Source organism: Equus caballus, chromosome 6, assembly GCF_041296265.1.
Source record: "Equus caballus isolate H_3958 breed thoroughbred chromosome 6, TB-T2T, whole genome shotgun sequence".
In the NCBI taxonomy this organism is placed as follows: Eukaryota; Metazoa; Chordata; class Mammalia; order Perissodactyla; family Equidae; genus Equus; species Equus caballus.
In genome coordinates, this window is record NC_091689.1 from 5,210,433 (window position 1) to 5,228,786 (window position 18,354).

Sequence of the window (18,354 nt, forward strand, 5' to 3'; positions counted from 1 at the left end):
TTTTTTTTGGTGAGGAAGATTGTCACTGACCTAACATCTGTGTCAATCTTCCTCTATTTTGTATGTGGGGCACTGCCACAGCTTGGCTTAGTGAGAAGTGTGTAGGTCTGCATGCAGGATCCAAACCCGCGAACCACCAAAGCAGAGCATGCAAACTTAACCACTACGCCACCAGACCAGCCCCATGAAGTCAGTCTCTTTATCCTAACTTGGTAAATGAGGAAACTAGATTAACCTGACATTAAGGGGATTATCCAGAATGTTCCACTTGGTGGTAGTTACTACTTCCAAACTCCTTTTAAAATTCTGTGATCTAGATACCATAAAATAACTGCTCATAGGAAGAAATGGGATCTAACATGCAAGATAAGAGGCTTCTGTACAGATAACTTTACCGTGACGGGCAGCGTCGTGTTCTGACATGTTAACTCGTAGGAGGAAATTATTCAAGCTGTTGAGGTAGGCTGGAAGGGAGTGGTAGCCTTCTGGATCATACCACACCTGTTAAATTCCACAGGAAGGCAAGATCAGCACTATTGCTCAAATAAATTAGGTTATCTTTACATCTGACAGCCTACAGAAGTTACATATGAAAGAAAAGCACCAATTTCCCAATAACTTATTTTGCTTTGGAAGATTCTGAACCACACCCCACACTGTGCTGACCACAGATCTCTAAGTTTCCAACTTAGAGATGAGCAGAGATTGGGAAAACAGGATTCTTTCTGTGTGATAGCACCAAGTTATGAGTTCTTCCTGATCTTGTCTATCAGCAGAGCTTCAGATAAACTGGAGAAATTGTTATTATCTCCAATTCTGTGGCTGATCGAGTGATTCTGGGGCTAGAACTAAGGCATCCTGGCTCTCAGCAGTAATAATAAAAATTAATGGCATATGGGCCAGCTATACAAAGACATTAAATGCATACACAAGCATTGTGTCCATAGTAACAAAATTGATAACCTTGAAATTCCTCCATTAACTTTCTATTCCTAGTTCTAACTCACCAGGAAGTGAGTTACTTTACCCTCTATGTCAAAAGCAGAGGGATTTAAATACTGGTATGCTTTAATTCACGAAGTCCAGTTCATAATTCAAAATTACAAATCTGTTTTGCAGAGAAATTATTTAATGTTAGAACTCCCTTGTTTATGCAAGAATATTTGCTCTGTGTGTGTGAGAGAGAAGAAAGGAACAAAGAGGGACAAGCATTCAAACCCCCAGCACTACTGTTTGCTTTCTACATGAGCCTGTGAAAATCAGCTAAAACAGGCCCAATGGTATCTATCTAGAGGGATGCTGTGAGGATGAAGTTAGGTGGTTTGTGTAAAAGGTGATACTAGAGCTTGGCTTACAACAGCTGCTAAATGAATATTAGCTTCTCCACTTCCCCCAGGGTTGTGGATATCTTTTACTACCAAATGAGAAATATATGAAGGACAATTTAAAATTCCAAAGACTACTCTCAATCAGATAGGTGCTCCTATGTATCTGATTCTGTGACTCTAGCTGGTTTCAAAGCATAGGTACAATCTAGAAGAAAAAAAGTCAACAGGATTATTTCTATCCATCAAATTCTCTTAAGTTTCCATGTTCCTTAAAAAGCAAGGTTAAATGTATATGCACACATAAAAATATGTCTAGAACTGTGTAGTTTAACAAAAAATTATAAAGGGAGTACACCCATTGAACCAATACTCAGGTTGAAAAACAAAATTACCAACATCCAGAACATCTTCTCCTTGACCCTGTGTCCTACCAAATCGTAATACTCTCTCTCTCCCTTAAACGATATGCATGCGTTTTGCCTACTCTTGAAGTTTATAGTCAATGCAATTGTAGTTACAGATTCTTTTTCATTTTTTCTTTAGTTTATTAATAAGGTTTGGGAGATTTAGCTTGCTCTTTGTATGGAACTGAGGTCATTCATTTCCATTGCGGAAAGTTCTATTGAATGAATATATAACTATTTATTTATTTATTCCACTTCACTTGGGCAGTTGGGGTTGTGTTTTTGGCTGAGATGAGAAACACTCCTAGGCATATTCTTGCATACATATCCTGGTACTTACATGGACATGTTTCACTAGAGTAAATACCCAGGACTGGAGCTGCCATGCTGTGGTGCATGCGTCATGCCAAACTGCTTTTCACATTCATTGTGCCCAGGCTTTGTTTTAACCTCATGAAAATGCTTGAATGTTCCCAGTTCACATTCTCATCTGTATGACCTCCCAGAAGAAAGATCATAACTCACCTTGGCAAGTGTTCTATTGGCAGGAACTGCTGTTACATCAAAACGAAGGTCTTTAGTCAAAGGCAGCCCAAAACTCCAACCTCCATATCTATAGAGAATAATAAAATTTATATTTGTTTTAATGGAGAAAATATTCATAAATAGATCTAAAATGTTTAACTAAGAGCTGGATTTTTTCTTTCCATTAGGAACATATGTATAGTATGAAATAACTACTGCCTGACAAATATTTTATACTTTTATCACTTTTTTAAATCATATTTTAGTTTAAAGTGTACATTATAACCAGAAGCAAAAAGTCCTTTGAAACAGTTGCAAATATGGAGTAATCATTCTGAAAATAAGTGGCACATAATCTAACCAATTCCTCCTTAAATGGATCGAGTATCATTTCAAAAAACTTAAGATATTAGTGCTTAAATATCCTTTTGTAGGTAATTTAAGACTAAAATGATAGAACATCACTTCTTATCTTTTTACAGATGGCTCCACTTCTACTCCCCAAACTTTCCCCCTAATTTGTTCCCTGGTGCTATATTTTTTCTCTTCTCAGATATTTGAAAGTGAGTTGTGTCTATATAACTACCTGTCAGTTAATCATCTCTTAAAAATAAAAAGTGGACTTAAAAAATCTAAGTAGTAATTTTAAGAATAGATTAATTTGTGCCCCAAATTAGGGTTAGGTTACATAAATAATGATGCAGTCACCCTAGAATAATCGAAAGGATGGCTATCATCCTAAATGTGATGCTATGGTGCTGTATTTTTGATGTACAAGGAACACAATAGTATATTGTTCACGTTTTTTTTTTAAAAAAGCAGGTTTTAGAACAGTTTGTTTACAATAAACCCCATTTCATTGAAAATATTTACATGCATATCTGACTAGAAAATTTCTGGAAGGATATATAATCAATAGTGATTATATCATATTGGAGAGGGAATATTTTTTCTTTCTTTTTGCTGATCTGTGGTTTCTAATTATCTTACAGTGAATCTATCACTTAGTAAAATTGAGAAATGAAGGAGGGAAGAGATGGAGGAGAGGAGAAAACTATTGCAAGCCTACCAACATCCCCCACGCCCAGAGGTTTATTGAGGTACAACTGACAAATAAAAATTGTATATATTTAAGGTATACAATTTGCTATTTTGATATATGTATATATTGTGTAATAATCACCATAAGCAAGCTAATGAACACATCCATCACCTCACACGGTTATACCATTTTCTTTGTGTGTGTGTGTGCATGATGAGAATGCTTAAGATCTATTATCTTATCAAATTTCAAGCATACAATACAGTATTTTTAACCATAGTCACATTGCTTTAGATTAGATCTTCAGAACATATTCATCTTGCATAATTGAAACTTTGTACCCCTTGACCAATATCTCCCCGTCTTCCTCTCCTCCCAGATCCTGGCAAACATCATTCTACTCTCTGCTTCCATGAGTTTCGCTATTTTAGAGTCCACATATAAGGGAAGTCATGCAGTCTTTGTCTTTCAGGAGACAGAGTCTTGCAGTCTCTGCGTCAGGCTTATTTCACTTAGCATAGTGTCCGCCGGGTCCATCTACGTCATGGGAAATGCGAGCTGCTGCCCTTACATCCATGGCAAATGCTTAGGCGGCTTAGCTACAAGCCCGCACTTGGACACATTTCATCCATACACGTATATCATACTCTAACTTTTGAGATATTCGTGTTGAAACTAAGGCCAATTGTCACCAAAGCCATGCCTTAAAACTCTCTGAGGTGGGATAATCCAGTCAATAACTTCTCTTGTGCTTCAAGAAAAAGAAATACGTACAAATTTAACAATACATTTTCGAAACCTAAAGAAACCAATGCTTTTCAATTTGCTCAAATGAATCTTAATTTAGAGTCATCACTTAAATTTTAATACATAAGGTTGTTAGGATAAAACAGAGATTTCGACCACATAAGTAATCAGTAGAAATTTGAATCTATTGTCTCAAGTTCAGCAGGCAGTTACATTAAAATGAGAAAGCCAGATATGCTCAATTAAATGTTATATGCAGCGTATTTTTTACCTTTTTTGTGAAAACTCATTGGCAGTTGATATAAGATAATTTTCCAAGCGGTGCCCAGTGAGGTTATAAACTACTTGGGAAGAGTAAGTTCTTCTATGAGGTGGAGAATAGTTAAATTTAGGACATTCCTGGAAAAATAAAGTTAAAAATTAGGTTCTGTCTGGCCACCACTGTGCAAGTCAAATAGACAATGTGAAGGAGCTCCAGTCTCATGATTTGTCTGTTATCGCAACTGGTAGAATGTGATAAGACTGTCCCCTGAGTCTAAAGAGCTTTGGAAAGGAAGTCATCTTGCCTATGCCAAGAAATCAGAACAAACAGTTACTTACAGAGAGCATATGCACGTGTTTGGGACTCACTGGAAGCCAAGAAAGAGCACAAGTTGACTGAGGTGCGATATTTCTTTCACTGTACTGACAGGCTTGATATGTATGGAGAATAAAATTAAACGCCAAGATGATTCAGAATTCCCTCAATAATTCACAGGGACAAAAAATGTTTGCCCCAAATTGAAAAAATGACATTAACAGACTTAAGTTCTCAGGGACTGACAGCAGTGGATAAAAGCTTGCGTTATATTAGTTTTAGGATAACCAACCTAGGTGTCAGAGCCTATTTTACATATATCTAAATCTAAATCATTTGATTTTATATAAAGTGAAATCTAATCTTTATACATAGAAATCTAAAATTATTCCAAAATAGAAGTTATATATATATATACATATATATGTTTAAATATAGACTAAACGTACAGAAAAGTTGCAAAGACTGTGCAGAGATTTCCTGTGTACCCCTCACCCAGTTTCCCCCTTTGTTAGCATCTTACGTTACCATCATATTCTTGTCAAAATCAATTTCATTGGTATATTACCATTAACCGTTCTCAGAGCTTAGTTCTAACCACTTATTTTTACTCTCGTAGCTTTCTGCACTTCCTGACCACTTACCTTTCAGTGGAGCTTCCTACGCTCCGCTGCCATGAAGTTTAGTCTGGAGAAGCCTAGCACTTTACAGCTTTTCCTCCTGTCCCTTCACACAATATCCCAGAGCCTAAGGTCAGCATCACACGTGTGTGCCAAGAGCTTAAAGTTGCAAGTTGCTCTAAAAAAATGGATGCTGAATTTCACCTAACATCAAGTTGTGTCAACTTGAAGGTCACATTCTAGAATGCCACTGGTTTCACAATAATTATGTATGAAGTGTAATTTTTTTAGCTATTTTTATTGGATTACATTATACATACAAAGACACATATATTATAAGTGTACTGCTTGATGTATTTTGACAAACTGAACACACCCATGCATCCAGCACCAGGTCAGGAAACAATGCTAGCACCCCAGAAGTCCCCTCATCATGCTCCCTTCCAATCACTGCTACCTCCAAAGGAACCGGGATAGAATAGTTTTGCCTGTTTTCGTATTTTATATAAATGGAATCATATCATATATACTCTCTTGTATTTGTTTTTTTCTCATCATTTATTTGTGAGAATTTTTCATATGATGAGTGTAGTTGTAGATCAATCATTCTCATGTTGCAATAGAATTCCATTGTGGAAATACGTTACCTTTGATTTATCCACTCTACTGTGGGTGGGATTGGGTGGCTATTAGGAATAGCATTGCTCTGAATCTCCCAATATATGTGTCTTGTGAGCCTATTCATATTTCTGGTGGTTATCTAGTAGGAATGGAATTGCCGATCCCATAGGGTACATATATCTTCAGCATTAGTAGATACTGTCAAATAGTTTTAAAAACTGTTTACACCCATTGAGATTCCCATCAGCAGAGCAAAAATGGAAAAATTTTAAATCTACTGGGGGTTTTTTTGATTAATAAAATTTATCCAGATTCCAATTTTAAATACTAAGCTATTTGACTTTTACTGTGAACTAAAGGAAATACGTAAAGAATTTCAGAAATTAGCTAAATTAGATAAATACTGGCTAAGACTAATAGTTAAATATGCATGGATTCTTAAAGATGCTTGTTGAATTCCAGCTTTTATTGTTAGTAATTGTCTTGCATGAGAACACAAAAATAGGTTGCATTCACTGAAAACACTTTCATTCTAAGGTATCATACCAAGATAGTTCAGGCTACAATCAGATGACACTGAAGAAAGTATTGCTAGATTCCTCCCCTATGGGACAGTAAGTTGACAATATAGTGACCCTCAGCAGCTAATAGCGACCTCTCTTCTTCAACAATCTTTATTTTCCCCAGTGGATTTGTCTTTCTTAAAAGTTTGGTGAATTGCTAGGCCTAAAAAACAAAGGTGTGCATCTATAGAATACAGACAGGGTAAGTGATGGTTGAACAATCTTTTCTGTTTCCCTCAGAACATGGACCTCTCTTGCAGCCTGGAGGTGTTGCTTAGAGACACATGGAGTTCTGTCCTGGATTTACACATTACTGACTTCCAGCTGACCACTACGGTGGCATCAGTCTCACTGTGTTTTCAAATCTGACTGTTATGGTGGCATTTTGTTGTGTGAAACATAGAGCTTTATAGTTAGAACTGAACCATGACCAAAAATTCATTTTCAGTTGGTTTCCACAAAGACCATCATAGAATTACCTACTTTTGGAAATTTGTCTTGAGATGGATTTAAAACAGTGACCTGAAGTTCAAAGTCAATATTTTTGAGCTGCCCAGGTCCACATTTCTGAGCCACTAGCTTCCATAAAGTGAAATTATCCTGACTCTTTGGTAACCCAGACAGATCTTTCAAGTTTCATTATTTATTCCTTTCTCTTTCCTGCTTCACTGAAGCTGAATTCTGTCTTACCTGGATATTTTCTGAGCAGGAGCAAACTCCAAAGTTAGTGATAGGTTCTCCACTGGTGTCCCATTTTGCCAGACTGTCTTTCTTTAAACACCTTCTGTAAGTGAAAGCAATATGGAAGTGAAGGGTGCATGTTCTTACGTTCACGTAGGAGCGTATAAGGGAGTATTTGGTATTAAATTCAGATGTATAATCTTAGATACAATTTACTGATTTTTCAGAACTTGAATATACATTGCACTACCATTTTCAAGTGATTTGATCTGAGTGATTGAAGGAGAGTGCTCATAGATTAAACAGGGTTGAGACCAAAGCTCACTGAATTGTCTTCATGTGGCAGGAGGGGTGTTCTGACCCCTTCCTTCTCTTTCTCCTTTTCATCCTCTCCTCTGGCAGGATGGGGCTACTTCAGAATAATAATGCACCAATGCCAGTTGACATGTGTCGTGTACTATCTTGGAAGTTTGAATAAGCAACACTATGTAGTGCAAAAACATGGAAATTGGAGTCAGAAGACTTGGGTCTCCACTTAGCTATATAACTTATTATCTAGATTTCTTTAGACAAGTATCTTTTTCCCGTGAGCCTCAGTTTCTTCATCTTAAAAATGGGATTAATAATTTTCAGGGTTGTGATTGCTAAGTGAAAATATGTACACAAAAGAACTTTCAAGTATAAAGCACCTACTCTTTATTTTTACAGTATAGCATCGCTTTGAATGAACTAAAGGAGACAGATAAAATCTGTCCAACACAGATTTCTATCGGGGCGCTGCCCTCCTCCAGCCAAATACACACCCACTCATCCATACACATGCACACACATGCATGCACACGTACCCACACAAAGGGGAATGTTGAAACAAAGGGAAAAAATGAGAACCACTTACGGATCACTGACATTCAAACACATGTTGTCGATGCCTGGAAAGGCCCACATGGCTGAGACCAGTGCTTCTGTGCTTGGGTGAAAATTCCTGTAATATTAAAGGATAGAAACAAATTCATGATTCCTCCACTAGACTCCCGTATTAAACTCACTGTCATGAATAATTTGAAGAAATACACTGTCGTTAGGACTGTTTTCTTAAAAATCTACGAAACCTATCATTCTTAGAAAAAAGTGTCATGGAAAAAAATAAGCACATGTCTCTATTTGGCTGCCTTGTTATTCTAATTGTCACATGCATTTAGTGATCACCTATTGTATATATAACATTATATTATACATAATTCTGATGTTACTATTCAATATTTGTGAGATCAAGAAAAAGTTATTTGTGGGGCCAGCCCAGTGGCCCAGAGGATAAGTTCACACATTCCGCTTCGGTGGCCCAGGGTTTACCCATTCGGATCCCGGGTACGGACCCATGCACTGCTTGTCAAGCCATGCTGTGGTAGGCATCCCACATAAAAAGCAGAGGAAGATGAGCATGGAGGTCAGCTCAGTGCCAGTCTTCTTCAGCAAAAAGAAGAAGATGTTAGCTCAGGGCTAATCTTCCTCAGAAAAAATAAAAATAAAAATAAATTTAAAAAAATAAAAAGTTATTTGCTACATATTACAACAGATCGGGAAGCCACATATAACCTGGCTTTCTTGATTAAAGTCTAGCCATTAAAAATAAAGATCTACTATAATTTTATTCGTAGACAAACACAAAAACTCTTAAAAAGTTATTTGTTGGTGACAGAAGTGTCATGTTGCAATAACTCAAAGTGTTCACTCCTTTGGCAGAATCAGGTGCTGTGTCTCCTAAGTTCTTAATTCTTCAGCATTTTGTGGCATTCATTCAGGCACAACCGTACCTCTGGAGGCATTGTGGGAATGCTGTTTGAGTGAAAGGAAAGAAACTTACGCATAGAAGGTTGTCTGTTCAGAGGTACCGTAAAGAGATGGGGAGATCTGCATCTCTGGATAACTGTTGCTGGAATTTCTCAGTGTGCCAAGGCCCATGGCAGTGGCTACAAAGACGATGGGGAGAATGACCTGAGCAATGAAACCTTTCCAGTTCCTGCGGGTGTGGTGGAATCTCTTAATGAATATAGCCATTATCTTCTTCAGCAACAGTCCAACACCATCCAACCTCTCTCCTCTCGTCAGGATTTTGTCTGATTAAGAAAAAGAGATTTAGCATGTTTCCGGGAAGTCCTGATAAATCAAGTAATAAAGTAACTTCAGAAACTATGGATGGATGGCATGATGTGATTGATATGATGTGGTAAGCAAAGCGCTTATATTCTAAAGACTTAGATTTGAGGTTCAGCCCTTCCTTCATGATCCTTAGGCCTAAGCCTCTCCATCTCATAGAACTGTACGTAAAACTGCTTTGAAAATTACACATCACTATACACAAAGTATTGTTAGTCATCTACATAGTAATTTTACATGTCAAAGTGAGATATGTAGAATTTTATAAATGCATATTTTCCCAATCTCCAAGGTCTTAATGCAGACACGGTATGTATTTCTAATTATTAATACTCAAGAGAGAGCTTCTATCAATAGTGAATTGAAATAGGACAAATACAAACCAAAACATGAGCCCAGTCTAAGAAATTCTTATTGTGGGTAACTTAGTGATGGTCAGTCTAACCAGCTCTCATTCTAATGTGACGTGCAATGAATTCGCCTTAAACCTGGGAAGGGAAAATGCTCCCCTCCAAAGTGTAATTCTAGTTCAAACACTCATTCATGACATTCTCTTTAGAAATTTGGACTGATCTGATGGCGTTTCAAAAGCCCATTTTTACCACTAGAGTCACAAAAAAGAACTCACTGGAGAAAATGTCTACCCTCCCCCTCTCTGAAATGCTGTTCAAGTGCTGAGAAAAATTCCATGGTTTCCGAGAGTGAGAGCCGCTGTGGAGGTCATAAGCCATTGCTTCCTCAGTAATGCTCTTACAATTGATCATTTCTGCAGCCCTCTCTAAAAATAGGTTCAAATACAGCCTTCCCTCCGAAGGCCTGCCACCAAGCTCTCCTTTACATGTGAGAAGATGACAGTATTCGTCAACTCTGTGGATATTTTTAATTCTCCATCCCAAATTATGCAGCACAAAAATCATGATCTTCATTTAGCTGATAACGAAAAATACAAAGCTGCTTAATTTAAAATGAATTCCAATTAAACAGAGCGAGCAAGTTTAAATGCAACTCCTATCTCTGCAAAGGAGAATTGCAGAGGGAGCTGAATATTTTAAGTTAATTAGTATGCTTTTCTGTTTCTTGAGAAATTACATGTGGATGACTTTCAGGTGTATCATCCAGAGCAAGTGTGCTTTCCAAAAGATAATGTCAATGGGGGAACATTCCGACTGAAGAATGGTGGCAAATTATGGACAAATGCAGAGGCAAATACATAACATTTTCTTCCTGAAGCAGATGACCGCTTTCTAATCAAAGTCCTCAATTCCATGGACCCAACAATTATATTCCCCAAAAGACGATAAATGAGGAATATGGCAGAGGACAAATGACTCTCCCGAGCTGCAGAATTAAACAAACATCAGAGATGATCTTTTTTGAGTTTTAGAGGCAGACAAAATGTTTAATTAAAAGTTCTGCTCTTAGAGATTTTTCCCAATTTAAGCAAACTGTTGGAGTGACTACTCCATAATTTATACATTATTTTAGTATATGCTTCCTTGAATAAATAGTGTTTCCAAGGACATAAGCGAACTCTCAGAAAGAGAATAAGAGGGAATAAAAGTTATTTTACAAATGGCCAGCCTAGTGGCGTAGTGGTTAGGTTCACATGCTCCACTTCAGCAGCCCAGGGTTTGTGGGTTTGGATCCTGGGCCTGGACACACACACCCCACTCATCAAGCCATGCTGTGGCAGCCTCCCACATGCAAAAAAATAGGGGAAGATTGGCACAGACCTTAGCTCAGGGACAATCTTCCTCACCAAAAAAAAGATAAGTTATTTTAAAAAGAGCCCCATTCCTCAAAGTTGTGTCAAGAAACATGATTTTTCAAACATCTTGTGTGAAGAATTGGGGGGAAACCTGTTATTACAGATTCCTAGCCATCAAGTCCAACTTCATCAAGTCAGAGAGCCCTCCCGGAAAGCCTTTTCTCAGAGCCTGGATTCGATCAGCACCTGAATCATTCAATGGGGGGAAGCTTAGACATATTTTCCATTGAGGCCCCATAAAGAATGATGACTGTTTTTCTAACTTGTTTTGATGACTATTACCTCCACTTGAATGTGTCTAATAGCAGCCAGTGAACTACCTTACAAGGTAACTTTGTCCCTTGTTGGACAGCACTGATTACAAAAGGATTCTAGCTCTTTGAACACAACTCAAATTCTAGTAATTTACGTCTTGAAAATGACTTCTGATAGTTGAAAGGAATACTCATCACCACCCTAATAAGGAAGCTCTTTTACATTCTGCAAAATATTCTTGAAATAGAGAATTCGATTGGGTTCAATGTTTGGCATATATACAAAAGAGAAAGCTTATATTTCTTTAGTCTTTCTGAATTTAGAAATAAAATTTAAAGTGGAATTTAAAAGAAAATCAAAATCTGTCCTTGATTTTCTCACATTTAGGTCATTTATTGGAATTAAGCAAAAGATGTGCGTTAGAGGTGTACCATCTCTGTCTGTGAAGTTGCTGCTGCTCACAGACAAGTCGTCAGGAGTTGAGGTGCCGTTGGTACCGGAATTTCCAATTTTCTGTTGTGTTAAATGCTCAAGCCTCATATCACTATTTTTTTGTGACTCTTTAGTCAAGTTCAGAAAGACCTAGAAAGAGAAGCCGGAACAGTTCGTTAACATAAAACGTACGTGTCTTTTCTAGTTTCTGAATTCAGTTTTGATTTTGAATTTTTGTCATATTTATTGAGAGAAATGTGCGACTTAAGTGAATATTTTTGAGTGACTTAAAGTGAACATTTTTGTCTGTAAAAGATACATGTAATTGAGTGATGTGTTGTTCTCAGAAGTCAATCTTACCTAAGAATCATATTGAGATAATTTTGAGATTTTCTGATATTGTGGAATGTTTATTTTAAAAATATTTCTCTTCTTTTTTAAAAACACTATATATATTTATTCTAAGGCAATTATTTATTCTAAGGCATATTTATTCTAAAGCAAGTTATATCAGCTTTAAAAATAAAGGAAACGTCCAGATGTACCTCTTCCACGGTGGTGTCTGAAATGCCGTAGCACCCGATGTTGAGGTTGCCCATGCCATTGTCCAGCGCTCTTAGGAGCGACAGATAGGCCCCTGAGACTTTGGTGCTAAACGGAGGAAGCACATAAACAAGTTCTCCCCCAATGTCCTCCTTGAGGTAGGCTTCAGGGAGGTGTGACCGGATCATTGCTGTCACGGCCATGGTGTCACATACAGTACTTGCGTTTAGATTTGGACTCTAGAGACAAAAACAGAAGTTAAACACTCCCTTGTGTTCACATTGTAGTGCCCAAGGGCCCTCATCAGAAGGTAGTGAGTTCTTTTGGGCCACCCCAGACCTGAGTCAGACCACACACCACTCCGTCAGTGGCTCCCTGTCCCGCTGGGGTCCCCAGAGTTGTCTGAAAGTCACTATTCTACTGGCTCTCCTCTCCCACCTCAGCTTGTCCCTTCTCCACCCTAACTGCCTGCCCTCCTCCCTCTCCCCTGCTCTACTCCAGCCACAACACTCTCTTCTCTGTTGTTAGAGTGCTTCAGGCTCAGGCACGCCCTCCTCAGGGCCTTGCAATTGCTGTTCCTTTGCCCCCAGATAGCGAGTGACACGGCTCATTCTTTCCTGGCCCCTACTCTTGGCTCAACTGTCACCTTTTCAGAGACCCTTTCTCTTACTACCCCACTTAGAATGGCCCTGCCCAGCATTCCCTATTGCCCTTCCTTTTCTTTATTTCTACCCGTAGCATTAATCAGTTGCTAATATACTAAATAAGATACTTGTCAATTGTATCATCTGAATTCCCTGCACTCCATCAGAATACAAACTCTATGAGGGCAGAGATTTTAATATCGTCAGTTCACGGCTTCATCCCCAGTGCCTAGAACAGTGCCTTGGACACATAATAAGGTATCACACAACTAACACATAAATTTTTGAGTGAATTAATAAATATAATAATGAACATAATAAATTTTTATGTTTTGGAAGTCACATCGGGATGGTCACATATAAAGTAAGTGATAATAATCAAAACCTGCCCGATAACCTATCTTGCCCAGTATTGGTGAATCATACGTTATTTGAGTTGGCACAGGGATCCTTAGCATCCTTGTTCTTCAGAGACGTAGAAGCACCAATGGCCTGAGTTAGTCCCACTCAAGGAGCTTTGATCGGAAAGTGAACACACGCCTGCATATTCTCTTCATTTGCTTTTGATAGAGCAGAAAATCTAATTTTTAGCCCTCCAGGCAGAAATGCCAGGGAAGCTAAAAGGCTGATGCTCCATCATTTAGATTTAGATCATTTTTTACCTAGCACACTGGTTCTCCACGTGAGATCCCAGACCAGTAACATCATCAGCACCTGGGACCTTATTAGAAATGTAGGAAATTCTGCAGCCCCATCCCAGCCCAACTGAATTCTGACTGCTGAGGTGGGGCCACAAATCTGAGTCTATCCAAGACTTCCAGGTGTCCTGATGCTCGCTCGAGTTTGAGAAACACGAATGTAACAGATAAACAGTGAATTTTAACAGTGAATAAAGTTGGAGAGATTCTGTCTCTCTTTCATACACAAATTAATTTACAACCCCATAACAAAGGTATGTTTCCTCTCCTTCGAACCTTTTTCTTGGTGAGCGTGAGGTGGTAGCCATCCCCAAATGCTTCCTTGAGGTAAAACGGTGACCCGCAGCAGCGCAGCCCGCCCTGCTCCAGGAAGGCGATGCGGTCGCTCAGCACTTCAGCCTCGTCCAAGTGGTGCGTCGACAGAATGATTGTTCTGGCTTCAAAACACAGAGGAGAACAACCGAGAGTGAAAAATGAAGATACAGTTCCCAAGATATACAGAGTTAGCACAAGTAAGTCCTGTGATTTATGAGAGGAGTCATGGTTTATGAGCTAACGGAAAAACTGACCAGAAGGAGCTTCCAAAATCATCCAAGAGAAATTCAGGAGGGGTGTTCTTAAATATTGGGGGGTATTTTTCTTGTAAGTTGGCAGCAAATAAGCAGTTATTATTCTGTGTGGCTAAATGTCCCTCATTTGTAGCGTGGACGTTGGCAATGTGTGAATTTGCTCCTTTGGCTTCATTTCCATTCTCACTCTCTCTCCCCCTTTCTTCACTATGAAAAAGCAGTAATTTTAAAGACTTTGAATATTCTTCTCTGATTAATCCACTCCACTCTGATTGCTCCTCTGCCTCACATCCTGTTAGCACTTATTTAGTCTGTTTTCAGTTTATTTTCATTTGTGTATGTTTGGTATCTCTAATTAGATTCTAAGCTCCTCTAGGCAGAATTTGGAACTTCTGTTGGATTTGCATGCTCTGAAAAAGGCCAGTTAAGGGATCAACTCACAGTGGGCACTACATAGATACAGCAGTCCCCCCTTATCCACGGGGATCCGTTTCAAGACCCCTGTGGATGCCTGAAACCGCAGATGGTACCAAACTCTTTATATACTGTTTTTTCCTACACATACATAACTATGATAAAGTTTAATTTATAAATTAGGCACAGTAAGAAATTAACAATAATAACTAATAATAAAGCAGAACAACGATAACAGTATACTGTAATAAAAGTTACGGGAGATCTTAGCAACCTCAGCATACAATGTTTTTCTTTCCTTATTAAGTAGAATACTTTCACCTTTTCACTTAAAGGAAGTACTTTACAGCTTCTCTTTGGCATATCCAAATTGCCAGCATCACTACTCTTGTGCTTTGGGGCCATATTAAGTAAAATAAGGGTGACTTGACACAAGCACTGTGTACTGCGACAGTTGATCTGATAACCGAGATGGCTTCTAAGTGACCAGCGGGTAGCGTCTACAGTGTGGATCCGCTGGACAAAGGGACAGTTCATGCCCCGAGCAGGATGGAGTGGGACGGGTGAGATTTCATCACGCGACTCAGAACGGTGTGCAATTTAAAACCCATGAATTGTTTATTTCTGGAATTTTCCATTTAATATTTTCGGACTGTAGTTGACCTCTGTTAACTGAAACTGCAGAAAGCGAAACCGTGGATAAGGGGAGACTATTGTATTAACTAATTGACGCAGAAATTGAACTGGAAGAAGAAAAACTTGGGAAAAGGAAGAACCCATCTGAGACTTTTAATGGAGATAATAAACAGAAAAGGCTTCTTCTTGTCTGGGTGCATCCAAGAGGGCAAAATTATGACTTGGGTGGAGAAGTTATAAGAAGGTGCTCATACCAGTTTTGTTCTTGGATATAACATCCCATATACTTCGGCGAGAACACGGGTCGACTCCAGTGGACGGCTCATCCAAAATCACCACCCTGGATCCACCAATGAGAGCGATGGAGATAGATAACTTCCTCTTCATTCCTCCCGACAATGTTCCAACTCTCTTATGACGATGACTATACAGGCCAGTATCTTTCAAAGTCCTTCAAAAATTATGTATGGTGGTTAGTTTTTGCAGATAGAATACTGGAATATTGGAAAAATATAATAAGCACCCTAGATGATAGGTATTCACTAAGTAACTATTATGTGCTCACCAAGGTACAAGAAACTATTGAGGATTCATGATATAAATTTTATTATTTATCATCTAGCTGGAGATACAAAGTTAATACTCAGAAAATAATACAAAGGAATATATGACTTATGATTTTACTCATCCATTTGATAAATATTTGTGGATCGTCTGCCTGTTTTGTGCCAGACCGTGTTTTAGGTGCTGGAGAAAATCAGTGAGCAGACAACATTCCTACCCATAACACTATGATCTAGTATGTCCATGTGTCAGGAGGGATGCAGGGGAAATTCCATCAATAAATAGATTCCCAAGGATGTTTATAATATGCCACGCAGTGGTAAATGCACCAAAAAAAAATAAATAAAGCAAGGTACAAGAAATAAGGAGTGCCTGGGGCTTGCTATTTTAGGCATCTATCTTATACATGGTGGTCCCCTCAGAGAAGGTGACATTTGAGCAGAGACCAGGAAAGCGGAGCAGTAAGTCAAATGGCTGTCTGGGGAAGGCTGCTCTAAGTAGAGAGAACAGTAAGTGAGCAGCCCTGAGGCTGGAGCAGGCCTAGCATAATCAAGTGTGCTACTGGGCTAGTGTGCCAAGAGCAGAGCAAATGAGGGAGAGTAGAAGGAAATGAAATCAGAAGTGAGATTGGGAGCAGGTCATGTAGGGCCTCGAAGCCCTTGATAAGGACATTACAGAGTTTTATACTGAGTGTGGTGGGAAACCATCAGAGGGTTTTGAACCCAGGAGTGACATGGTCTGATCTGCAGTTTAAAAAGATCCCTGGCTGCTCTTTGAAGAATAGTTTGTATAAGGGAGAGTAGAAGCCAGGAGTCCAGTTGAGAGGCTTGGACCAGTGCAGTAGCCATGGAGAGTAGAAGCAGAGGATTTGGGGCAATATATGAACCAGAGAAGAAGAGATTTAAACAGTTCCAGTATAATAACAGGCTGCTGAGGAAAATGACATTAAATGTATACATACCAGAGAAATAGAAAAACTAAAAACCAATTGTTTTGTGAGAAAATGTTTCCTATTGGTCTTATTACCGTAGCTTGAATTCTCTTTGAGAGGAATTACCAACGCATGTTCTTGTTCCTGTCATGACTGACCTTTTTACTTCCTCGTGCAGCTGCTTTTTAGTCCAGTGAGGAACTTTGATGGAGCCATATAAGAGAAGATGCTCCTTGGTAGTGAGATAACTAAACAAGACATCGTGCTGCATGCAGACCCCCATACTCTTCCGTACGATGTGTAGGTCTGTTTTGATATCTTTTCCATAAACAAAGATGGTACCTGCTGAGGCCCCAAACAGCCCAGTCAACATGGAGCTGGAAATGAAGAAATGATAAATTAGGTGGGAACCAAGCATTGAAGCTTGGTTTTTAGGACGAGATATATCTCAGTTGTTAGCAAAAAATATTGCATTGTATCTCCTCAAAGTCAACCTATGAAATAAAATAGTATTAAATAGGAATAAAAATTAAAATTACTTTCAAGCTTTTAATAATTTAGAGTGTTAATAGACACTACATAATCATGATGGTGGTGGTGGTAGGTTGGTAAGAATGATAGAAACGGTTGTGCTCTTTAATTGCAAGTGTACTGTCTCCTTGAGCAAACTCACGCCCTTTCCTGGGATCAGATAGTGTCTACCGGTCATTAAGTCTCAAAATTATCTCTCTAGCCCAGATCTCCACCCTCAGTTGTGGGCTTGCTCTATCCATCCAACAGACAATGCCACTTCTCCATGGGACATCTTACAGGATCCTCAAACTCAATATATTCAACACTTAACTCATGATCTTTGCCCTCAAATCCTTTCCCTTGTTGATGTTACCTCTTTCACTATATGATAAATGTATATACTGGTTGCACAAGCCTGGAATTTAGAGTCGTTTTTGCATCCTCCTTCTATCTTCATCTCCTAACTCACCCATATTTCTCCATTTTCCTAGCCACCACCTTAGTGCAAGCTGCCGTCACCAATTACCTACCAGCTGCTGTAGGCTCCTAACTCATGGCCCTTGGCCATCTTCAGTCCCTTCTCTACAGTGTAACTGGAGCATTCTCACCTAGATAATTCCTCTTCCTCTTTCAGATAGTTAGTAAACTGAGCAATTATTTAATACCCGTCTTCTCCACTAAAACACAAGCTCCCTTAGATCAGGAAACATCATTTCTCACCACTCTCTCTCAGTGTCTAACTTGTGCTTTGCACATAATAGACCCTAAGTGGCTATTGTGGATTAACTAGAGAATCAATGCAATATACAATTCTTCCCATAAAAACACATTGAAATACAAATAATATACTTCATTCTTTATATTCAGAAAATAAAATGGGGACTTTCTCAGCTAAAATTGCAGGCTCTTCGAAAGCTTTCTTTATCCCTTTTCTTCATTGGCCTCTAATCGCCTATTAGAAATCTTGCTTTTTAAGCATTGTATTCTCACTAAAAAGCCAACTCTGAATGTAAACAGGTCATAGAAATGAGAACAGCTGCATGTTCACTCATTTCATGACCTCATGACCTTCCTTTGTCCCCTTTTATTTACAAACATTAATTTGAATGTTTTGGCAGTCACTGA

At 38.7% G+C, this 18,354-nt stretch overlaps 1 protein-coding gene across 1 annotated transcript in view; it reads right to left on the minus strand.

Annotated features, from left to right (window-relative positions):
* ABCA12 (ATP binding cassette subfamily A member 12) overlaps nt 1-18,354 on the minus strand; it is a 159,652-nt gene that overhangs the window by 24,296 nt on the left and 117,002 nt on the right. The window contains exons 29-39 of the mRNA XM_014740290.3: nt 16,875-17,093; nt 15,476-15,672; nt 13,879-14,039; nt 12,263-12,499; nt 11,717-11,867; nt 8,970-9,222; nt 8,004-8,090; nt 7,118-7,211; nt 4,318-4,445; nt 2,258-2,345; nt 396-501 (exon numbers count right to left, since the gene is read on the minus strand). Coding sequence (XP_014595776.1) covers nt 396-501; nt 2,258-2,345; nt 4,318-4,445; nt 7,118-7,211; nt 8,004-8,090; nt 8,970-9,222; nt 11,717-11,867; nt 12,263-12,499; nt 13,879-14,039; nt 15,476-15,672; nt 16,875-17,093 — 1,721 coding nt within the window. The remainder of the gene's footprint in view (nt 1-395; nt 502-2,257; nt 2,346-4,317; nt 4,446-7,117; nt 7,212-8,003; nt 8,091-8,969; nt 9,223-11,716; nt 11,868-12,262; nt 12,500-13,878; nt 14,040-15,475; nt 15,673-16,874; nt 17,094-18,354) is intronic.